Consider the following 24,157-nt stretch of genomic DNA (forward strand, 5'->3'; position numbering starts at 1 on the left):
CAGAGCTTGACTAACATAGTAACTGTTTTCTACAAACTGTAGCTGTCAGTGAAGGCGGGGAGGCAACTGGCCAGCATTCCCCACCTCAGAGCGTGACAGGGTGCGATCTGTATGGCACACACTTAACCTCTTCAAGGGATGCTACTATTGAGCAAAGAACATCCAAGATTAAATGTGCTACAGAGACCGCCAAAAAGGCCTGCGACTCTACAGTCCTGTGGTTATGGCACCTACCTGAAAGAATGCTCCCAGAACTGATTAGAAATTCAATCCTGGAACTGTTTGCCACAAACACAGGCATGTTTGTAGGAGATGGCACTTTGGTGCCATCCTTTGGTTTTCACGGATGGGTGGAAAGACAAGAAGCAGTGCTTAATGTTAGAAATCCTCAAACCTCCTGATTACTAAGGGAAGATAAAGGTGCCTCGCATCTTTGCAAGTCACAGCAGCAGTACGTTGCAAGGCAGTTTTTCCCCCAGAAGAAGGCTTGGCGACCGCTCTCCTGCGGTGCCCTGCCTGGCCCGCACGGCACCCGTCGACATCCAGCCTCGCCCCAGCCTGGCGAACCCGCCCGCCTGCCGTGGCGCTGGTTCCGCCGTGCGGCTGCGTGCCCCGGCACGATCCCGCCAACGCCGGGCCTTGGCGTCGCCTCAGCGGCGGCTGGTGACACAAGGCATCCCGGAACCGCGCCTCGCCACCACAGCTCGGCTCGGAACGGGACACCGCACCTCAGCAGCCGGCTGTCGGGTTAGCGCGATGCCCACCCGCCCAGAGAGGAGACAACCCAGCCCAGCCCAGCCCAGCCCAGTCCCGTCCCGTCCCGTCCGGTCCCGCCCAGCCCAGTCCAGTCCAGTCCAGTCCAGTCCAGTCCAGTGCAGCCCTGCCCTGCCGGAAACGGCTGAGCCCCGCCCGGCGTCGCCGCGGCCTGACCCGGCTTCCCCGCTCCCATTGGCTAGCTCGCCGTTATCCCCTCTCCGTATTGGTCAGCGCCTCTACCCATCTGCGCTGCGGTTGGCTGCGGCCGACGCCTTTCCCGTCAGTCACTGTTATTCCCTCCTCCTGGGCAGCCCCCGCCGCGGTGGGGCGATCGGGCGATGCGGTGACGTCGGTGTTCGGGGGCGCTGCCATTGGCGGCGGCGGGGTGACGGGCGATGTGGCGCGTGCTGCGCCCGGCCGTTGCTGTGGGCCGCCGCGGGGCCGCCGTCCCTCCGGGGCGTTGCTGCTGTCGCCGCCGCCGCCAGCCGCTCGCGTCCGCCGCCGGCCTCTGCGGGGGGAAGGCCCGGGCCGAGAGGTGCGCGGGGCGGGGGACGGAGGGGCGACGGCCGCCCCCCCCTCCCCCCGGAGGGGAAGGGGGCTGCTGGGGGACGGGGCTGGGGAGAGGGAGAGCGGGGGGCAGCTGCCGAGGGAGCGGGCTCGGCGGGGAAGGGGGCTGCGGAGGGGGAGGGAGGGCGGTGGGGGCACGGGAGGTGACTGGAGCATGCCCGCGGCGGGGCAGGGGCCGCCAAGACAGGGTTTGGGTGGTGGTTTGGAAGTGTCGGGGGCTGCGTGTGCTGGTCGGCGAGTCCTTGAGTTCTTACGGGTTCGTGGGGGGAATACTCGCGCCCGTGGTGTCTGGCATTATAAATGTAACCCAGCGTTAGTGTGCAGAACGTGCGTAGGCTGTGGGGTTACGAAGGGTGAAATTTGGAGCTGGATTTCTTCTCCGGCCAGCCTGTCAAAATGTTACGTTCGGCGCGGCTGTCCTGCAGCAGCTGCTGCATGGGCTTTCAGAGAAACAGAAAAGAAATGTTTTAAGCACCCAACAGATGTTGCTATGGGTCTTGTATTGTGAGTAGGAGATTTCAGAAATCTCAAAGAACGTAAACTCCCAGAAATACAATTGGCGCACAATTTACACCGTGTCAGAAAACCTAGCCATTTGATTGTTTCTCACACTCTGCCCAGAATCTTATAGATGTTATTATTACTGAATGATTCTTCTTCTCGTTGTTTTATTCAGTAGAACGGGTGCTGCCATCACGATGCCTGAAGTAAACACAGATCACCTGGATGAGCAGCAGGTGCAGCTCTTGGCAGAGATGTGCATCCTTATCGATGAAAATGATAATAAGATTGGAGCGGATACCAAGAAAAACTGTCACTTGAATGAAAACATTGATAAAGGTACAGCTTGCCTACCTTCTAATTGAACCATTAAGTTGATGAAATATTTTCAGGAATATAGTCATGATTAAATTAAAGGTGTAATCTTAGGTGAGTGCTGATCAAACCAGAGCAAGTACTTCCCCACGCCCACCTCCTCCCCCACCTCCCAGTATCTAATTTTAAAAATATTGCAATATGGATGAACACACAATTGGAAGCAGTAGCAAAGGAGAGAAGTGTGTGATTGTGGGTATAAGCTGTATGCCTTAATAAATATTTTTGAATCACATTTTGATGATAAAATAGTATTGTTTTCCTATTATAGATACCTGATTCTGTTATCTATGTACCTTATTCTAAAGAATGCCACTTGCTTCTTTGCTGAGTTCTTTTTAAGTAGAAGACACTTTGATTTTTAAGTAGTTGTCATGGTTTAACCCCAGCCGGTAACTAAGCACCACACAGCCACTCACTCACTCCCTGCCACCCAGTGGGATGGGGGAGAGAATCAGGGAAAAAAAAGAAGGTAAAACTCGTGGGTTGAGATACGAGCAGTTTAATAGAACAGAAAGGAAGAAACTAATAATGATAATAATAACAATAATAAAATGACAATAATAATAAAAGAATTGGAATATACAAAACAAGTGATGCACAATGCAATTGCTCACCACTCGCCAACCGATGCCCAGTTAGTTTGTGAGCAGCGATCCCCCCAGGCCAGCTCCCCCCAGTTTTTATACTGGGCATGACATCACATGGTATGGAATACCCCTTTGGCCAGTTTGGGTCAGCTGCCCTGGCTGTGTCCCCTCCCAACTTCTTGTGCCCCTCCAGCCTTCTTGCTGGCTGGGCATGAGAAGCTGAAAAATCCTTGCCTTAGTATAAACACTACTCAGCAACAACTGAAAACATCAGTGTTACCAACATTCTCCTCATACTACATCCAAAACATAACACTATACCAGCCACTAGAAAGAAAATTAACTCTATCCCAGCTGAAACCAGGACAGTAGCTTACACAGAGTTCTACTTCAAATACTGCTAATAGAAAAGGTTTTTTTGTTGTTGTCATTCTAATTGATTGTGGGTTTTATTTGAGGTTGGTCAGATTCATGAGCCTCTCATAGTAGTTTGTGACCTTCTTTTCTATACTCGGGGGAAACATCTTCCTGAAGAGAGAGGAATAACAAAAGGTGCCCAAAATGGCAATTGTACTGTTATTAAGGGAGCCTGTTTTTCATTGTACTTTTGCAATTCCTGAAGCGTCTTGAAATTCCATACAGTTTTTTAGGAATTTTTGAGTCATCTCTATTTGATAGTAATTTTATAGACGCTGAGCCCTCCTTAGAAGCTTGCGCAAACGTGCATCTTCATAATGGTGAACTGACCGAGTTTAGTAAAACTCTTCTGTTGCATTGTTGTTCTTAGCACTTTTCTAATTTCATAATGTTTTGCGTAAGCTGACATAGAAACCTAAACAGTAACTCTGAGTTTTTTACCAAATCCTTGGTTTTTAAATGAATGAATTTTAAATTAGATTACTCGAAGATGAGGCTGCTCTAAGCCCTTAAACTGTCTTCATATGTTTTTTTCTCCTCTGTTAAATAGCTCTCTGGGTTTTTTTTATTTTTAGGTTTACTGCACCGAGCTTTCAGTGTTTTCTTATTTAATACAGAAAATAAACTGTTGCTGCAGCAGAGGTCAAATGCAAAAATTACATTTCCAGGTTAGTACTGAAACACATTGTATTTATCAAAATGTTTTATTTAAATCCATATTTAAAAAAATATGCCAGTTTAATCTTGCAGTGTAAGTCATTCTGAGGTTTTAGAATTTACTACTTTGGAGAGGAGATACTTCTAAATACTTTTAAGAGTTCAAGATGTACTTAATCTTGTGGATGAAGTAAGCTAATGGGAGCACTAGCTTATTGTTATATATGTTCTTGGGAAATGATTGTTCCCTAACATGTTTGATCCTGTTTATGCAAGTGCAGAGTGTGTGTTGTTTACCTCCTCTGCTGCAAGACATATTTAGTGGAGTTGAAGAAATTGCTCTGGTAGCTGTGGAGGGTGTTCTCATTCCACTGGTAAAGACACGTAGTTGATGCATAGTGGAGCCCTGCTGCTTGGAAGCAGTTGCATTGTGCTTCAGCGAGACAGGTGGACCTTCATCTGTGTATGTCTTAACAAACACTTTTTTAACTGTAGAAGAAGTGACACTGTGTGGCCAAACGATATAGTGCATGATTTTTTTGAAGACTCCTGAACTGTTACTATGAAATGCAAATGGGGAGGCATAACAATAAGAAGTGGAGTGAAAGAAAAATACCTTACACGAGACATGTTGGTGGAAGCATAAAGCTGTCTGTTTCAGAATTTTGGATTGAAAATAAATTCAAGTGTTTCTAACCCTCTTCAACTTGAGGAAGAAAGACCTTTGTTTTCTTCCAAGGGAATCTTTAGAGATGTTTTTTTAATTTTTTCCTTGACTGCTATCTAATAAAAATGCTTCAGTGTTGTTTGTAGGTAATCTGGCTCTATTTTAGATGCTTTTGAGCTAGACTTTTACAGATAAAAGGTTGGCCAATCACAGTTATTCTACATAAATGAGAAGTAATTTTTAATATATGTGAAGCAGAGAATATAGAGGGTCTGTGCTTCAAACATGAGTGTAAACTGCTTATTTACTTCTACTTTACTGTCAGCTGGTCTTGAAGCTCTGGGAGTATTTTCAATATTCTGTTACATATAAACTCCCAAAAGTGATTTTAATTAGCATTTGCAGGGTAAACAAGGTCTTTATAAACTGGCTCTCTAAGTAGATGCTATCTTGGGTACGAGAATGCATGTCTTTGTGCGTATCAAACACTAACCTGCAAAGTAGTACTTGGTAGATGCAAGTCCTGGTGCAAAATATGTAAAGAAAAATAAGAGGTGAAAATATCCTCCTTCCTTTCTGACCCTTCTCTGCAAAAGAGAAACAAAGCTGTGATGTGTTGAATAACCATCCTATGTCTCTGGGGGTTTTTTGGTGAGGTTTTTGGTTTTTTTTTCCCAATACTTTATACGTGTCAAAAATGTACTGATATAAACTTCTTGCAGATTGTTTTACCAACACCTGTTGCAGTCACCCTCTAAGCTATCCATTAGAACTGGAAGAAAATAATGCCATTGGTGTTCGGAGAGCAGCACAGAGACGACTGAAAGCAGAGTTAGGAATTCCCATGGAGCAGGTAAAGGAAGGAGGGAGAAAGAGGAATTTTTGCCAATGTTTGCCAATTTACAGACTCACTGCATCAGGGTCAGCCTGAAACCTAAAAGTGAGTTTAACTTTGGAGATACAGAGAACTTAGTGAATTTGAGATGACTTCATCTATATTTCAGAGTCTCAAAGGCTTGTCTCAGAAATGGTATTTTAGAATATTGCACCGCTCAAACTAAATGTGAGCCAAAGAGTAAATCGCACTGTAATGAAGGATTGTGTTGCTTCAGGTCTGACTATGGGTGCCTATGTGTTTTCTGGCTGGGCAGGCTGGGGACAGGCAATGTGCCGTCCTTCCTCCAGGCCGATGGCAGAGTGCTGTGTGTGTTCTGTATGACTGGTGCTCCTGGAGGGCATCGTTGTGAGCTGCTGCCAACATCCGTGTACAAGTCCCTCTGCAATCCTGAGTTTCCTATGGGAAGTAGGGTGGTCTGGGCACTCGGTGTTTCTTCCAGAACAATCACACAGCCCGTTTCTGGCTACCTGCCTTTCTGGTGGCAGTGAGGGGTTGCACAGAGAGCAGGGTGAAGCTGGTTGAATTATACTCGTGGTCAATACCTCTTTCCACATTTTGTAACTAACTGCGTTTATGTCGTGGGACATGGGAGCAGCAGTGCGCTACTGGGAAGCATGATGGTTAGGTTGTCCCCAGAATTAATTACCTCATCTGCAGCTTGCACAGATCCTGGTAGATCAGGGTTATGTGTGGTCTGTCAGTACGCAGTTCTGACCTTGGCTTTAAGTAGTTGTCAAGTCTTTTCCTTGGGAGGTAAGAGGCAGGTGCAAGTGTGTGTGTTCATCAGTGCTTCAGTAAGTGCATGTTAAGGTCTGGTAAACATTATTTAAAACTTAATGTATAGAAGAAATCTGCTCAAAATATTACAGAGTGAGTCTGACTAGAGAAATGCTGTGCAATTCATGTCATCGAAGTGCAATAAAATTGTTTTTTCATAGTAATTCTTCGTGAAGAAGTACATTGCAGTTGTACACATGGGGGAAAAATAATGTTTAAGGAAGAGTGTAATACCTGTAATTCTTCTATAATGCCTGGTAGTGCAATTGTTCTGGTTCGGCACCAGTTCTGACAAGTGTTTTGGTTGTAGGTAACTCCCGAAGAAATCTCCTATCTGACACGAATTCACTACAAGGCCAAGTCTGATGGGATCTGGGGTGAACATGAGATAGACTATATCTTATTTGTACAGAAGGACGTAACACTGAATCCCGATCCTAATGAGATCCAAAGCTACTGCTATGTGACACAGAAAGAACTGAAACAGCTCTTGGACAAAGCCTCCAAGAATGAAGTTAAGATTACTCCGTGGTTTAAACTAATTGCAGAGACCTTTCTTTTTAAGTGGTGGGATAACTTGCCTAACTTGAACAAATTTGTTGATCATGAAAAAATACACCGAATGTAAATAGCTGGGGTGAAAGATGCTGAAGGCTAGCAGTGATGTGCTGTCTCATTAACACTATGGTAACTTGTGACTCTTGAGTGCAGAAAAGTGATCCACCTGGATGTTTAACAAAAACTTTATATAGAGATAGTTAGAGCCAATGTTTTTTCTTCTGTCTTCACCTGCTCTTCCCACCAGCCCTGTTCCTCTTGGGTGAGTTAAGCTCGGATCTCACGTGAAATGGGTAATGGTAACGTAAGAAACCCCCTGGGTTCATCTTTCTCTATTACCTGACATGATACGAAGGATCCTCAGCCTGTGTGTGCCCAGTTTGCTCTTCCCTCCTTGCGTAACTACACACACTGGCAGGGGAGTTCAGGCACCTCCTGTCCAGCTCATTTGGTAGAGCTGGTACGCTCCCAACTGTACAGGACTACACCTTCTAAAATAGTGACTAGAATTTGAGTTCTGCACTGACGTTGAGAAGACTAGTTGCCTGAAGAAAAGAACAATTAAATCAAAGTAATCAGGATTATTTTAATTGCAGAAAGCAAATCTCTTCAGCTACTGTACTCTATAATTAACCAAACTCATAAAAGCTTAAGTAATTGGATTGTCTGCGTGGACTGAGTTTCACTTTGAAGTGCTGCAATATGTGTCATAGCTTTAGATAATAAACATAGGGGGGGACATCTCTTAAAAAAAAAAAAAGAGAAAAAAAGGAAAAAAGGTTAATTATACCAAATGTAAATGGTACCTGTCTAATAAAGGAAGTAGCCTGTCTTTGGAGAAGGGATATGCATTCACTGACTCTTCTCTATCTTCCAGAGAACAAAGGCATCTTGATAAAAGCTTTTTTCCTGCAACACCTACTGTAATAGTCATTCCTGGACAACTCAAACCCCTTGAACTCCAAAATTCACGATTGACAATTTATGCACTTACACCAGGTCTTAATTTCAGTTAATCAGAAGTTGTACCAGAGTGCAGGAGCTAATCCTTTTTGATCTTGCAGTTCAATTGCTACTAACGAGTAAAATGGAAGGCACTTTTTAATAGGACAAAAAAAATCAAGGCTATCTCAATTTGAATTAAAGATTTGGGGGTTTGTTTGGGGTTTTTTTCCCCCAAAAAAGCTTAATTGTGATTTTTTCTGTTAGCAGACTACTCAACCTAGATTTCTTAAGTTAACTTGTCCCAGAGGTGTCTTGATGAAATAGGATGTTTTTCATACCATCTCCTTACATGTAAAACATGCTTGTAACTAGTCTGTGTCTGGTTTCAAGGTAAAACTGATTTTTTCCAGTGGTTAACATGTTTCTCTTTGTCATCCCAGTTTTGACTGCAGCACTGAAGCTTCTATGTGCCCGCACCTCTAGTGGTTCAACACTTAAAGGTTTTAGAGCCAAGTTTGTTGTATGTTGACCTGAATTGATGTATTGTTATGATGGGTTGATGCTGGCTGGATGCCAGGTGCCCACCAAAGCTGCTCTATCACTTCCCCCTCAGCTGGACAAGGAAGAGAAAATATAACAAAAGGCTCATAGGTCAAGACAAGGACAGGGGGAGATCACTCAACCAATTACTGTCACGGGCAAAAAACAGACTCGACTTAGCAAAAAACCAAAATCAATTTAATTTACTATCAATCAAATCAAAACAAGGATAATGAGAATTAAAACCAAATCTTAAAACACCTTCCCCCCACCCCTCCCTCCTTCCCAGGCTCAACTCCACTCCTGGTTCCCTCTACCTCCTCCCCCCCAGTGGCACAGGGGGATGGGGAATGGGGGTTGGGGTCAGTTCATCGCATGTTGTCTCTGTTGCTCCTTCCTCCTCAGGGGCAGGACTCATCACTCTTCCCCTGCTCCACTGTGGGGTCCCTCTCACGGGAGACAGTCCTCCATGAACTTCTCCAACGTGGGTCCTTCCCACAGGCTGCAGTTCTTCATGAACTGCTCCAGCATGAGTCCCTTCTGCGGCATGCAGTCGTTCAGGCACAGACTGCTCCAGCGTGGGCTCCTCCACAGATCTGCAGGTCCTGCCAGGAGCCTGCTCCAGCGCGGGGTTCCCACGGGGTCACAGCCTCCTTCGGGCACCCACCTGCTCCGGCGTGGGGTCCTCCCTGGGCTGCAGGTGGAGATCTGCTCCACCGTGGACCTCCCTGGGCTGCAGGGGGACAGCCTGCCTCACCATGGTCTTCCCCACGGGCTGCAGGGGAATCTCTGCTCCGGCGCCTGGAGCACCTCCTCCCCCTCCTTCTGCACTGACCTGGGGGTCTGCACGGTTGGTTCTCTCATCCCACTCCTCACTCTGCTGCAGGTTTCCATTCTTAAATCTGTTATCCCAGAGGTGCTACCACTATCGCTGATGGGCTCGGCCTTGGCCAGCAGCGGGTCTGTCTTGGAGCTGGCTGGCATTGTTGGACATAGGGGAAGCTTCCAGCAGTTTCTCACAGAAGCCACCCCTGTAGCCCCCCCCACTACCAAAACCTTACCACACAAACCCAATAGAATTGTCTTGAAGCAAGTAATAGCAGGTGAGGGAACAGTGATGCGAGGGAACAGTGATGCAATGTAACAGCTCTCCTGAATTCAGTGCAATCAGCCATATTACCTAAGTTAATGTATTGGAGTACTTTTCAAATACTTACAAAATACTTTTAAAATAAAATATTATCTTAAAAATAAGATTATGATTAAAATACCTAACCTAAAACCTTGGACTGTTGTTTTCTTTCCAGACTTTGAGCCGCATGGAAAACAATCTCTGACATTACTGCACTATAAACAACAACATGCCTACTAAAGGTCACTGAAACAGTATGATGGGGGGTAGCAGGGCATAAATTTATTTCAATGAATTTCTACTTTTCTATTGCAAATGGCCAGCTTGGAGCAAAAGCTGACAAAAGCGTAACCTGAAGTAGACTAATGTGCATAAGGAAGCTGAAAGCAAAGTTTTGCTGAAGAGTTCTTCAAAATCCCTTAGAAGTTTTGACATTAAAGTTTTTCTTGACATTGAACTTCTTTGCAGCATTACAATGTTTTTAACACCAAATTTATTACATGAATTAGATGAAGGAAACAATATGGATTTACACATAATGCTCCAATATGCTAAAGCTCACATCTGAACACTCAGCCTGTAGTGTTTAAAAATAGTTAAAAAAAAAATTAATAGTAATTTAAGGATTCTTCCCTCTTACCTTTTGGGGGTTTTGTTTGTTTTTAACATGCATATTTCACTGGATTCCAGTTTAATCTTTAAAACCGTGCATTTTAATTGTATTGTTCAGGCAGCACATTTATAATGCACAATTTTCCTAACCTCTAGATAATTCCTACCTTGTTCTTGACCAACTAGGGACAAAAAGGGAATATTTCACATTTGACAATATATTTTCCCTTGAACAGATACAGAATTTTTGTCCATCAGCTTCTGAAGAGAAAATGTTTTCCTAAGCAGTGAGTGACAGTAGCATAACTGACATGCACTCAGGACAAAATTCCAGTCTGATCCTCATTTTCTACATATCTGACATATTAGTATTAATCTGAAATATTAAAAGTTCTAAGTTGTAATCTTCCCTGCCCATGCTGCCTTAGGTCATTACAGATGGCAGATGAGTACTAAAACTGCAATGATTCCTCCAGCTTCAGTCACCGTTTAGCTGACTAAACTGGCGAGTATTTCTGTTCCTTCAAAACTGGTTCGGTGCATGAACACTAACTTTGTGCAGTATTTGTCAGTCTGCCATTACCTCCCCACCAATTTCAGCCTTCACCTACAACATAAACTCACCACTTACTATACATCAAAGAACTAACTTGCACACAGAAACCCAAACCTTACTGATGCAGTACCTTATGAAGCTGTGCGTTTTTAATTCTGACAGCAGCTTTATTAACAAATACTTCATGTTTCTAGATTTAACCTCCGTTTAAATCTAGTTTTACATAAAACTTCAAATGCTTTATTGCTACATGATGGTCAGTAGTAAGAAAATGGAATGAAGTGGTATTTTTGATGGCTACTTAGAAATGGTTTGTGCCACTGGTATCAACAAATTTCTCATGGTATTACTAACCCACTTAAAACACCAAGATCAAAGTATCAGAACTTTCCCTCTCCAAGCTTCAAGTATCTTAACCACTAACACAAAACACATACTTTTAAAATATATTACTGAAAAGGAAAACAGGACTAGAAATTAGTTTTTAAAAGCTATGTTTAATTAGTTTTAATTCAGAAGACTGCTTATCTTCTCTGTGTTTTACCAGATTTTCTCTTTCCAGCCAGCAGATGTTTTGGCTTCAAGTCAAATATGTGTCTGTCTGCCTCTCCTTTCCTGCCCAGGCGATTCATTTTCTTTTGAGCTTTCTTTGCCATAGTCTTGACCTTCTTCACCATCTATTTAAAAACAAACAAACATGCAGAGTAACTTCCTTAGTAGCTCAGACAACTAGCTTTACCTTTTAAAAAAACACAAAGCTAGATGATTTTAACAAGGACATTAACTAACACCGAACATACACCACCATCTGCAACTCTGGAACAGTATCACTGCAAGTGACACTAATCCTCCTTTGTGAAACTCTCCCTTCTCCAGTACACTAACAAAATGATCACACTATCCCTGGAATTCCTAACTTGCTAAAGGTGGAACTCCAGTTTGTAGAACTCTTCCTTCATACTTGCATTTAGAGACAAAAATTCAAAATGTACTTTCTTAGCCTGTATTATTACATGTTACTTGTAAGAACGAAGTAGGCATTTTTAAAGTATAGAGAGTTCAAATGAACAGAAGATGAAGCTGCAAACAGAAGAAAGATGAACTCTGGACAAACATAACCAGCCTAGTATGAAGTTTCCCGGAAGCTGGTTTAAGTACAATCGTGCTGGTTTAATTGCTATAAAGGTAAATAACTTTAACAAACCTTTTCATCACGAAGACCAGAAACATCCCGTGGTGTGCGAGAGGAGCTGCGACTGCGTGCCACAGATTTCGGGGTTTCAGACTCATCGCGTTTACGTTTCCTTGTAACACTACGGGACCTTCTCACATAATGTGCCTGCAATTCAAAACATCACTTTAATCATTAGAAACAATCAGTTCAGACATGCTCCATTACTAATTAGACTAATACAAAAAACCAGGAAGTGGACTGCTGTGATACCTTATATTGGCTATCCCATAGTAACATAAAGACCTTGTCAACTGTTGGTCACTGCCTTTCTGTCCTACAGTAATACTCGAATTTCGGTGAATATTAGCATATTCTTTTCACAATTCTTAACTCCAGTTTTCTGATTTTTTTCTGAGTAGATGTATAAGTAATGGATAAAAAGACACAGACAAATTAATGGATAGCAATACTGAAGCAATTTAGCAACAGCAAAAAAGCAATGAGGAAACCTACACTGATTAGTGTCCTGTTTACGGAGCAAAGCCCTAAAGAATTTTGGACATGAAGACTTACCATCCTACAGCATAAGTATTAAATTCCTCCTCACCGAGATCGCTCCTAAATCAACATGGCATGTCAGCTCTGAGAAGCATAAATGCTTGCTTCAGATGTGTAGTGTTGACATTCCTTGTTTCCTAACTCCTTGTTTAGTCAAAGAATTTAAGGTCTCAAGATGTAGATAGCCATAATACTGCTATATTTGCTGTACAAAATGGATTTTTAAAAAATTTCTGATAAAATGAAATGTCTCCCGAAGGCAAATCTGTTTGAAGTACTTCAGCTGCCTTACATCTAAAGATGCCAGTTGCCCTCAAAAACTTCAATAACAACTCACAGAATTAATGAACTGTGAAAAGATAAGCCTGATCTGACATTACTGCTATTTCTGACATAGTGTCTCATCCAACAAAGCAGACTTGAAAATTGAGTATGTTTAGCCAAACCCCGTTCTTGAATCCTATACAAATCCCAAAAGAGTTCTAATAGAAAGCAGTGCATACATATATATGCGATTCTTGATAAATGTTTATTTTTTCCGCCTACCCAACATGTTTTGATCACATCACTCAGAAATTCCAGTATCAACTGCCTCATCTGGGTTTCCTATTTTCTCCTTAATAGATCCCACCTCTCTCTTGTGCCAACTGTAATACGCATTTCAAAGGTGCTCAAAGAAATTTAGCATGTAATGACATTGATCTTTTTTACATAAACATTGTGTTTAATTAGCAAAAACTTACATCATCTTTATTAGTCATGTCCAGTCCAAGATCAGTCATTTCTTTCTCTAGCACCTTCCGCTGGACCTGTAAAAAGACAGTTAAGAAAACATGTTTGTTTCAAAAAAGTATGGTTCTATCTTATTTTTTTGTCTTAATATACCACCACAAGCCCATTATATTCACTACATATTTATTCCTTTGGCACACCCTGCAAGCAGATAATGGAAGTTGTAACTTCACATTTCCTTTATTGCAATTTAATTCTCTTCACTGATAAATCCTTCTTCACAGGATTGCAATGTCCCAGCATTCTCTAAAGATCTTTCAAATAGTTTGCCTTTTGGGGAGGAAGGTGACAAAGAGAGGTATTTCAGTCAGAAATGTTTCCTTCTCTCCCAACAGGCACACACTTTGGGGAAGATAAGAAATATTGCATGCAAAATCAGCAAGATTTATTTTCTCAAAATGTCTAGTTATCAGTTTATTACTTTGCAATCATCCTGGACTGGTCACAAGAGATTCTGACATTAGGAGGAGTGATACCTAGCTTCCAAAAGGAAACATACAATCTTTTCCAGCATAGGGAGGGCCCCATAACAAATTTTACATGATTGTGATTTTAAGTAATTATACAATTCTCCTAATTATTTGAATTTAAAATAAATAAACAAACCACAACAATATAACAATATATGATACAGCAACCCAATTAAACGAGCTGAACTGTATTCTTGAAAACTTTTTCTCCAATATACGTGGAATTTTATGAAAGACTCAGTTGTGTGGCACAAAAAAAGGGCTACTATCACTCATTTGGTTTGGCCTCCACAACTAAGTAGTGACCAGAACACCTAGGACAGAAGGAAGCAAGTAGCGAGACGGCCAAACATGAGAAAAAATGATCAGTTCCACTACCCAATACTGGTTTATGTTTTCATGAAGTTATTATACATCAGCAAGATTTTACTACAGAATATGTTCTATACTTGCCTTTTTAGCTGTTCTAGGCATCCTTGGACCTCGAGTATCTTTTTCCTTTGACTGCAGGATTTTCAGTTTCTTCTTTTCTCGGATCTGTTTTGCCAACTGTCGGATTTCCATCATTTCTTCATCTTCACTTTCTGGTTCACTGTCATATTCTCCAGCAGCTTCTCTCAGCTCTTCCTCTTTCTCCAATTCTTCCAGTTTCTTAGATTTTGAAGAGATGAAATGAAAATCAAGATGCTCATCAAATCCTTGACTTAGAATCCTCAACAATACATTTTTCCATGGCCCAGGGCCATGACAGTACACAGACCCTTCAAAGAAGGAACTACATTACCCGATAATGACCCCTCCAGCCACACTTAATGCAGTTGGTGATACAGATGATTGCAAACCTATGGGGGACACTACTACGCAGATTTATTTGATCACATCGCATTATAGTCTGGCTGTATTTGTGTGACTGCCCCAAAGCTGCCCACTGCGTGAATGCAGATGTACTATTCTGTGACCTGTGCTAGCTGGTAACACACTCTGAAAAAAACCTTCTCTTTCTACATTTAGCACAAGTCTGGAACACCAGCAATTCAGATGAACCCAACTGCAGAACCAGCAGGCTCTGTAGTCTGCACTCACTGCTTCTCCTTAACAACCAGCAAGAAATAAGAACAGTGCTCGTTATTAAATAAAAATGTTATAAATTGAGAATTCAGTCCACCTCCTTTAACGTCATACTCCAGAAGACATAGATTTGATGAGTGAATTTCATATTATTAATAATACATAAAGTTTGATAGCTACATTCCTTCTGGCTGTACTCAAAAAATGAAGAAATATAACTTCTCCTGCAAACCTTATATTTTAGGATGGAAAAGATAAGATCACCATCATTCTGACAAGGTAAAGCAATTTTCCATTCTTCTGAAATTCTGTCCTTGGTCATTCAGAAAACAGTATCTTTTCCCATGGGAAGTGCAGACAATGTAAAAGAACTTGTTCTCATGACATACTGTTTTTAATCTACAAATACAGTAATTTACACTAAAAAAATAAAGGGATAAAGAGGCAAGAAAATTGTAAAAAGAATAATTGAAAACTCACTTTCATTATATCCGGATCAATGTAGTCAAGTATATTATGACCTTCCCATATCTCTGGTATCTTATCATATTTTTCAGATGAATTCATTAAGTCCCAGTATTCTTAAAAATATAACAAAAGTTAATAAAGAGGCAAAAATAATTTCAAAGAATGTTCAATGACAGAAAACAACATTCAGATCATAATAAAAGTGCCATATCCTTAAGTGGCAAGAATTTGGTAGCATCTCTGACATATTCACAAACACTTCTAACTCCTTCCTACCGCCAAATATTGTTCAATGACATGATCCACTGCCAAGCCATAATAAGCAACAGATATCCAGCCGAAACAGAATACATGCATCCTCTCTCATATTGATACTTTCTTAACAAAGAGAGCATCAAGAATTAATGAGGTAGTACAATATAAAATGGAAAGAAAAAAAACCACTTGAATCATCAGACCAGTCATTGTATATCTGGGACTCTATAATGGGAAACAACTGAGTGGTATTATGACACGAGGAACAGTCACTGAAGATCACCAGTTCTGGAACAGAAGTAAAGGATAGTATGCAATAAAATGGTGGCATTGGTACTTAGTTGAAAAGAGTCAGGTTTAGGTATTCTCCCTTAAGACTGAAATAGCCAAACTTTACTGCTTAATAATAATACTGATTTTTAGATAATACTTACTCTGAAGATCCAAAACATAATCATCTCCCATTTCAAGTTCAAGATCTCTCTCCTGCAAAGACATGCGTGGCTTTATATACCATCTAATTTAAAATCTATGGGCTAATACAGCAGATTTAAAATCTGCTGATTTCCTAATTAAGAGATGCTAGTTACCAATTTCCTCCTGGGTGTGTCTACTTCCATGCGTTTCTTACGTGCTACTGCTCCCTCAGGTATAAAAGGCAGCCGCTCCTGAAATTAATGCAACAGCCCACCCCAATAAAAAAGGGAAAAAAAAGCTTGAATCTTTTTTTTTTTTTATAATGCTATAAATCACCATTGCAGACTAATGTACTTCTAAAGAATACAAAATCCCAAGCTGACTATCCCACCAGCAAAGGCAGTTACAGATAAAAAATAAGCAAATTTCACCATATTAATCTGTTCACATGTTAAGACAAGAGAATTCTTATTCTACTTAAGAAGTGCTGGGAAATACACTAAAAAGTGTAAAGATGTAGCCTACCTTGTTATCTCTTTTGGTTGGCATGGCCAAGTGTAACCTATTCAATACTTCATTCACTTTATTTCCTTTCATTTTAGTATCAACACGATGGGCCAACAGTCTGTCACAGGCCTGAAAGTGCACATGACAACATTAGGTAAGGAATGAAGCCCTCCTGATACAACAAATGACACAGTAGGCTTTCAATCCCAAATATCTAACTTCACATCTCATCTTCTCTCTAATATCTTACCTCTCTAGCTCTCAAGAAAGTACTGAATTATTTTATATAAAAAGTATCATGGGAAGATGCATACGATCCTTTTTTTTTTTTTATGATGAGCTGACAATAAGAGAAAGCAACAGGACTCAGAAAAAACTCACCAAATGTTTTTTAAAATATGATTTTTATTAGACATAATTTTTCATTTGCACCCAAGTCCACTGAGGCTCAACAGGCTACAAAGGATAACATGCTTAAAGTTTATAAATCACTGTAATGCACAGTTCAACTGAGATTAAATTCATACAAATGAGGCAAAATGTTAGCTGTTCATTTGGAATGAAACTGAGAGAAGAGAGACTTACCTCTGTTTTAACTTGCATTACACCTTCTTCTGTTAGAGTACTTGTCTCTATTACAGAAAATCCTTCTGCTTCAAAAGTTTCAAATATTTTCTAAAATAGAAACATCCCAAAGAATGACATTCTGCCCATTTCTTAATATACCGATACATTAAGAACAGAAATTTTAATCCAATATCAATACATGCAACTTGTTACTATTTTATTAGAATGTTTCTAAAAACATGACAAACTTTACAACTACAGTTCTATTTAATCTGTTTCTTCTTTTATAAGCAAATAACTACTTTCTAAAAGGCACCGACAAATGACCCATAAGGAAAAAAGAAAAAGAAAAAAACAGTGACAGAAACACAAATTCTATGTGTCCTTGAACTTGTAGATACATAAGAATTAGCCCTACATATACACAACGCGTTGCCCGGTGGGACCTTCTACTGCAACTGTTCAGCAACACCTCTCAGTGTAGTGCTCATTGTCTCTGAACTTTTACTGAAATAATTATTGAACAAGGCTATTCAGTCTTACTTCCAACTACAGTAGTAACTGAAAGTTCCCACAGCGTCAGAGATTTCTGAAACCACTAAGGACTTGCTTTCTGTTTGGCATTTACGATATTCAGGCAAGCATATACATTATCATAGAATCACAGAATCATTTAGGTTGGAAAAGACCCTCAAGATCATCGAGTCCAATCATCAACCACGCCCAATAAACCATGTTCTGAAATGCCTTGTCTACGCGCTTTTTGAACACCTCCAGGGATGATGGCTCAACCACTTCCCTGGGCAGCCTTTTCCAAGACCTGACAACCCTTTCAGTAAAGAAATTTTTCCTAATATCCAACCTAAACCTCCCCTGCCACAACTTTGAGGACATTTCCTCTCGTCCTATCTCCAGCCACCTGACAGAAGAGACCAGCACCCACCTCACTACAACCCCCTTTCAGGTAGCTGTAGAGAGCGACGAGGTCTCCCCTCAGCCTCCTTTTCTCCAGGCTAAATAACCCCAGTTCCCTCAGCCGCTCCTCATAAGACTTGTGCTCCAGGCCCCTCACCAACTTGGTTGCCCTTCTCTGAACACGCTCCAGCACCTCAATGTCTTTCCTGTAGCGAGGGGCCCAAAACTGAACACAGTACTCGAGGTGCGGCCTCACCAGGGCCGAGTACAGGGGAACGATCACCTCCCTGCTCCTGCTGGCCACGCTACTTCTGACACAGGCCAGGATGCCACTGGCTGCCTTGGCCACCTGGGCACACTGCTGGTTCATATTCAGCTGGCTGTCAACTAGCACCCCCAGGTCTTTTTCTGCTGGGCAGCTTTCCAGCCACTCATCCCCAAGCCTGTAGTGTTGTGTGGGGTTGTTGTGACCCAAGTGCAGGACCCGGCACTTGGCCTTGTTCAACTTCATACAATTGGCCTCAACACATCGATCCAGCCTGTCCAGATCCCTCTGTAGAGCCTTCCTACCCTCGAGCAGATCGACCCTGCCTCCCAACTTGGTGTCGTCTGCAAACTTGCTGAGGGTGCACTCGATCCCCTCATCCAGATCATTGATAAAGATTTTAAACAGAACTGCCCCCAATACTGAGCCCTGGGGAACACCACTTGTGACCTGCTGCCAACTGGATTTAACTCCATTCACCACAACCCTCTGGGCTCCTCCATCCAGCCAGTTTTTTACCCAGTGAAGAGTACGCTTGTCTAAGCCATGAGACGCCAGCTTCTCAAGAAGTATGCCATGAGAGACAGTGTCAAAGGCCTTACTGAAGTCCAGGTAGACAACATCCACAGCCTTTCCCTCATCTACTAGGTGGGTCACCTGGTCATAGAAGGAGATCAGGTTGGTCAAGCAGGACCTGCCTTTCATGAACCCATGCTGACTGGGCCTGATTCCCTAGTTGTCCTGGACTTGCCATGTGAGCATACTCAAGACGAACTGTTCCATAATCTTCCCTGGTACCAAGGTCACGCTGACAGGCCTGTAGTTCCCCGGATCCTCCCTCCAACCCTTCTTGTAAACGGACGTCACATTGGCAAGCGAAGTACACAGTACTTAAGAAAGATATGGGTCAAGACCTGGAAAGCTACTTTCCATTACACTATTAAACAGTTAGATAAAGAAAAGATCATGTAAAAGTTTTTGCCCAATACAAATGATAGCCATCCACAACACTTGCGCATATTTTTTTAAATGTTAGAAGAGAGAGAGAGGTGGGAGACGTAGTCTAACCTGACTCTCTTCAGGAAGTTCTGCAATCCTCTTCACATCACATTTGTTTGCAACAATTATAAGTGGCTAATAAAAAGAAAAAAAATAATCATAATTGAAGTTATCATGTCATAAAAACCTGGGGTTTATTAATAATGTAAACAAACCTACCTTGTTAGCAAACAATGGCTTGATATTTCTGAAGAGCTCTACTTGCTCCTCCAGGCTATGCCCGCACTGCTCAGACACATCCATCACGTAAAGCACAGCAGCACGAAGATGTGCAAGCGCAGTTATAGCCTGCATCTCGATGGTGTTCCTATCCTCCAAAGGATGATCCAAAATACCAGGAGTATCTACTACCTAAAATTAATGTAATTGTCAGGCCTTAGTACAGGATAATTGATATGCTATTTCAGGACACGTGCTTGATTTCTGGTGAATATTGTCTTTTTTAAGACAGCAATATTCCTTCCTTTCAGTCATAAGTAAGACTGTAAACTCAGCCAAATTTAGAATGTGAAAATGGAGTAATAGGAGAAGAATGAGGTTTCAGAATAACCAACACTCAAGTATTAAACAAGTAGGAAAAGCCCTGCCCCAACCTGGCCCAGAATTTGGCAGTGATAAAAAGTGAGCTGGCTTTAGTCAGTAATTCCATTGCCATTCTTCCCTCAAATTGAAAACACACCCATACATGTACATTTTTAGAATAGCTTTTGACTACTGCCCTCATTGGGCACACTGTACCTTGTGCAGCAGCTCTCAGACATAGTGTGTCTCATCAAGACACAAAAATGCAACTCACATTGCAAAATGGCAAACCAGATTACACCCAGTTAATTCTTTAAAGAAAATGCAAAATAGTAACAGTTCTTACCTGCCAACGCAGATACTTATAATCCATATGTCCCACAAAGAGAGATTTTGTGGTAAAAGCATAAGGCTGCACTTCTACATCTGCTCTTGTAACCTTAAAACAAGATTTATTCACACACAGTTACTGAAAATTTCCTGAAGTTGCAAGCAGTGTATCATAATTATAATAAACTTCCTTTGCTACAAAAAAAGCTAAAAACAGTTACTCTGGCTTCTCTGCAAGAATTACCTATCAGAAAATATGTTAATGGCATACAGGCTATTTTGGAAAAGATAGTGATTTTTAAGAGTGAAATCTATCACAGTTTTCCATTTATCCCTCCAGGAATTTCATTCAACCCCTACTCACACATTTGAATTTGCTGATGCTCACAGCAGACAGTGCCATAATGATATCAAATTGTTTAAATGTTACCTTGTTTTAACTAAATGGTACTCAGTATTATTTTTGAAAAAAACATTCACATACCTTATTTATAAAGCTAGATTTTCCAACATTCGGGTAGCCACACAACAGAAGAGTTCTTGTATTGGGATCGATGGTTGGCAAACGAGACAAATGTTGTCGCACTGAAATGTTAAGAAGATTTTTTAAGTATTTGCGGTAATTTAAGTTTTACTGAAACGGAATTAAAATTCATATGCTGAATTGTTTACATACAAATTAATAACTTTTCTGACATAATTTGATTGATCATTTATGAAAACATATAATACTTTGTAAACTCCACAAGTATCTACGTACAACAAAAAAAGAAACTTAATAAATATTTAAAAAATTAAGACCACTGTCCTTTAGCTAGAATGACCCCATCAAATCAGGCAACATAACCTGAAGGAATAATAAGCCTGAAGTAAGGCATATTGTTTGGAAAATTTTTACCAATATTTTTCAAATACATGATAGTGAAAATAACGATAAATAAAAGCATGGCTATGACTTCTAAGCAAAGAAAAACATTTTAGAACTGTTAGCAATAAAATAAAATTTAAAGACTTTTCAAAGAGAAAACTATTTAGTTAAAAAATAAGTTCTAAATATTTGGGGATTTTGAAACTATTTCTATGTTTCCTGTGTCTATATTCTGTACTAAACACATTCTTCTGTTATTAAGTGTAAGAATAAATTTTACATCCAATTCACATGCCTTATATTAGCCTATTTTTAACACAAACCTTGCTCCAAATATTCCAAGCTTTGTTTCTGTCTTTTAATAATCGTGCACATTCGTCCCAGAGCAGCGCGTTTCAGCTGTTTGCAGCGGTAAAGGGAATCACCATACTTCATCAGCCGCACATAGTCTTTAGCAACACTGTGGAGACAAGAAATAAGAATTTAGCCAACAGTCAATCAGGCAGGTACAAAATTGAAGAAACTGATGTTCCTTACTTGTCAATCAGATTCTTGGCAATATTAATCTGCCCCAAAGCCAGCTTGTAGTGATCTTTGTCATAGAGAACATTCATCAAATCTGCATAAAAAGGATGAATATCCTAAAACAAAAGCATAAAGCAAAATTAAGCCTAATATTTTCCTTTTTTAAGATGACTATTTCTTGGCAACTATGTAAGTTCATTTTTTTTTCTCCAGTACAGCAACACAAATGACAATACAAGCCAAACAGTTTTCATTACTATCTTATGTAAGAAAAATAATCTGCTTGGTCATTAAATGCATAAATCTTAAATCGCTTTGAATTTCTTCTGCAAACACATCTTGGACTCATTCATATGGAGCTTCCATTTGATCTTTTGCTTTGTAAAATACTTTGTATTACAACTTTGAAAGGTTTTTTTTTTTAAATAAGAAACTGCAAGAAGCCTGCAGAATTAGTTTCTAAAAGCAAATTCACACTATACCAGAAACACAGCAACAATATTAATTCCTCCCTTTTTCTGAGTGCTACACTAAATTTCTGTGCAAGACTGGGTAAGAAGGGTTTCAACTCCCAAATAAATCCTTCAGCTTTCCAAGGAAGCAGAATATTTGGTTCAAATATTTTAAACAAAATATTTCAGCTACTTATGTATTTATTTGCAGAATTTTCATCATGTGATATTCAACAAAACACAGAAGATATCTGTGGGAGTTCTGCAGTAATACTCACTGGATATGAAAACACCAGGAAAAAATATTATTGCAGGTCAACAATTTAAGCATGAGCAGAAAACTGCCTACAAAAAAAGCCCCACTGGACATGTAGATCCAGTTGCAGTTGTTGGGAAGTTAAGACTATGTGCATCTTGTCAGAGTGTGTTTCCAACACTATCCTTTATGGGGCCAAGAACAATGTTTATGTTGTCAAAGTAACTTCTGAAGAACTGAAGATGGGAAGCGATGTGATATATTTGGACATTTCTTACTTCCTGCAAATATCTTCTAGGGAAGACTAATCATAAGCACAATTTACATACGCATACACAAAGAAGAAATAAGCAGATACAACATACTTAAAAAACCCCACACTTTCTTTCTCTTCATTCAACAGCAACTTCTGGCAACTATATTTGGTCAGCTAAAACCTTCTAAAACCCACCCTTCAATGACCATCCATGGGCACAATTTAGACTTCCTTTCTTAGTAGGAACATACTATTTTTGCAGAACAAGTTTGCCTAAAACTACTCCCAGTAAAATCTACTGGGAATCAGTCAAAATCATCTACACAGTGAATCAGCAAGATGTCGCTCAGGCCAAAATAAACTCGAATAAAATCAATATGCTGTTGAAGAAGTATTCCTGATACCGTGAAAGCAAAGGTCTTTATGATCAAATGACAAAACACTTACATCTAATTTGGGGAAATCTGTTAAGATCTGAGTGAGTCTATCATGGTAATTTTGTTGAGTATATTTGACTTTTCGCATGTAAAAATGTCGAATCCGATGGATTTGATAATGTTTATGAATGACAGTTGGGGTCTTCCTTTGAGTCTTTGACAACGTCAAATCTATGAAGTCCTGCAATGAAGGAAACACAATTATACAAATTCTCAAGTTCTTATAAAGCCATAAATTTCATTGTGGTGGAGGAGCATGCAGACCAGTTAAGCGCCTCCACACCATACATGGTTTGCAACATATGTTTTAGGATAGGTTCCCGTCTCCGGGTAATAACAAGCAGTTTGTACATTCCCTCTCCGGTTTTCATTTCAATTGACTGAGGGTTGGCCTCCCGTCCACACCTGCCACATAAGCGGCTCGGGCAGCAACACGACAGGAACCGACGAAGCACAGCAGGCCCAAACCCCGCGAGGAGCTCCACACACCATACTTTTAACGAAAGCTCCTTCGTTAGACTAGGTGAAAACTTCATTTTGAACGAGCGCGCAGGGATGAGGCTAAGCATGACACGGGGCTGGAAAACAGGGGGGATTTTTGTAGGGACCACCCCGACACCCCTGCGGGGCTGAGGATAAGAGCAGCCCCAGGATCCCTCCTCAGGCCGCAGTGCCCCTCTCTGACAGGAAACCCCGCTTCCCCCCCCACCCCCCCCATGGTACAGGCCGCCAGGCCCAGGAGCACTAGCCCAGGGCGAGCCCACGCGTCCCGCGGGAGGGGCAGGCGGCGAAGGCCGAGGCCACGCCGGCAGCGCGGGGCGGGCAGCGCTCTCCTCACGCGCGGCACGAGCGAGCCGCCGCCTCGCGGGAGGGGCTCTCCCCGCGCCGAGGGGCGCCGAGGGGCGGCGAAGGGGGAGCGACGCCATTACCTTGGCAGACGGCACCACCGTAATCTTCTTGAAGTTGTAGAGCGCCATGTCGCCCGGCCGCCCGAGCCCAGCCACACGCCGCCGGAAGAGAGAGCGGGCCAGCACCTCTCGCGAGAGCCCCGCGCTTCCGTCCCCGGGAGGCAGGGCCGGGCTGAGGGCGGCCGGGGCTGAGGGGCTGCCTGGCGCCCCACGACCCCCGTGCGGGCTCCAGGGCTGGGGAGACACAGTCCAGCTCCGCTTGGGTCCCCCCCCCCCGGACTGCGTGAGCTCGGGGTGCTGCGCGGCCGGTGGCAGGGTTGCTGGGGCCCGGACGGGCCTCGGGAGGCTCTGGGGGGCCCTGCCGTGGGGAGCGACACACTGGATTAATTTGGGGTCTTACTGGAGGAGGACCGAGCCGCGAGCAGGGGTTCAAGAAATGGCCTGTTAGTATGATCTAGAGCAGTCACGTTGTGTGGCCTGTTGGAACGTGAAGGCAAAATACATCCTCGCCCTGCTCAGTGATGTGATTGAAGGCTAGTT

General features: G+C 41.9%; 2 protein-coding genes across 3 annotated transcripts; one reads left to right on the forward strand and one right to left on the reverse strand.

Annotated features, from left to right (window-relative positions):
* The first annotated feature begins 1,086 nt into the window (after positions 1-1,086).
* LOC128150335 (isopentenyl-diphosphate Delta-isomerase 1) lies at positions 1,087-7,425 on the forward strand. Of its 2 annotated transcripts, none has more exons than XM_052806454.1 (5): positions 1,087-1,291; positions 2,000-2,163; positions 3,782-3,874; positions 5,253-5,383; positions 6,516-7,425. In XM_052806454.1, exons 1-5 carry the CDS (start codon positions 1,152-1,154, stop codon positions 6,831-6,833), a joined length of 846 nt encoding a protein of 281 aa, XP_052662414.1. In that variant the 5' UTR covers positions 1,087-1,151; the 3' UTR covers positions 6,834-7,425. The 2 variants fall into 2 exon arrangements, with proteins under 2 accessions (XP_052662414.1, XP_052662421.1); XM_052806461.1 differs by having other exon boundaries at positions 2,003-2,163.
* Positions 7,426-11,025: 3,600 nt separating this feature from the next.
* GTPBP4 (GTP binding protein 4) lies at positions 11,026-23,790 on the reverse strand. Its single transcript, XM_052806443.1, has 17 exons — positions 23,639-23,790; positions 22,720-22,890; positions 21,321-21,424; positions 21,107-21,243; positions 20,400-20,500; positions 19,932-20,024; positions 19,223-19,414; positions 19,073-19,138; positions 16,843-16,932; positions 16,276-16,386; positions 15,924-16,001; positions 15,768-15,819; positions 15,091-15,191; positions 13,996-14,193; positions 13,024-13,089; positions 11,753-11,887; positions 11,026-11,225 (listed from the first exon to the last, which is right to left on the reverse strand). The coding sequence occupies exons 1-17, from the start codon at positions 23,684-23,686 to the stop codon at positions 11,073-11,075; spliced, it is 1,896 nt and encodes a 631-aa protein (XP_052662403.1). The 5' UTR covers positions 23,687-23,790; the 3' UTR covers positions 11,026-11,072.
* Positions 23,791-24,157: the final 367 nt, after the last annotated feature.

This window comes from Harpia harpyja, chromosome 1 (genome assembly GCF_026419915.1).
Source record: "Harpia harpyja isolate bHarHar1 chromosome 1, bHarHar1 primary haplotype, whole genome shotgun sequence".
Taxonomy (NCBI): Eukaryota; Metazoa; Chordata; class Aves; order Accipitriformes; family Accipitridae; genus Harpia; species Harpia harpyja.

Bases quoted from the DNA above. Each gene is read 5' to 3' on its own strand.
- GTPBP4 (XM_052806443.1), bottom strand. From the start codon at position 23,686: ATGGCGCTCTACAACTTCAAGAAGATTACGGTGGTGCCGTCTGCCAAG. The intron at 20,025-20,399 runs GTATGTGAATGT...TCTTGTTTTAAG, and splicing joins AATCTAGCTTTATAAATAAG to GTTACAAGAGCAGATGTAGA. The intron at 16,002-16,275 runs GTAGGCTACATC...CATTAATTTCAG, and splicing joins CAACCAAAAGAGATAACAAG to GAGCGGCTGCCTTTTATACC.
- LOC128150335 (XM_052806454.1), top strand. From the start codon at position 1,152: ATGTGGCGCGTGCTGCGCCCGGCCGTTGCTGTGGGCCGCCGCGGGGCC. The intron at 2,164-3,781 runs GTACAGCTTGCC...TTTTATTTTTAG, and splicing joins GAATGAAAACATTGATAAAG to GTTTACTGCACCGAGCTTTC. The intron at 3,875-5,252 runs GTTAGTACTGAA...AACTTCTTGCAG, and splicing joins TGCAAAAATTACATTTCCAG to ATTGTTTTACCAACACCTGT.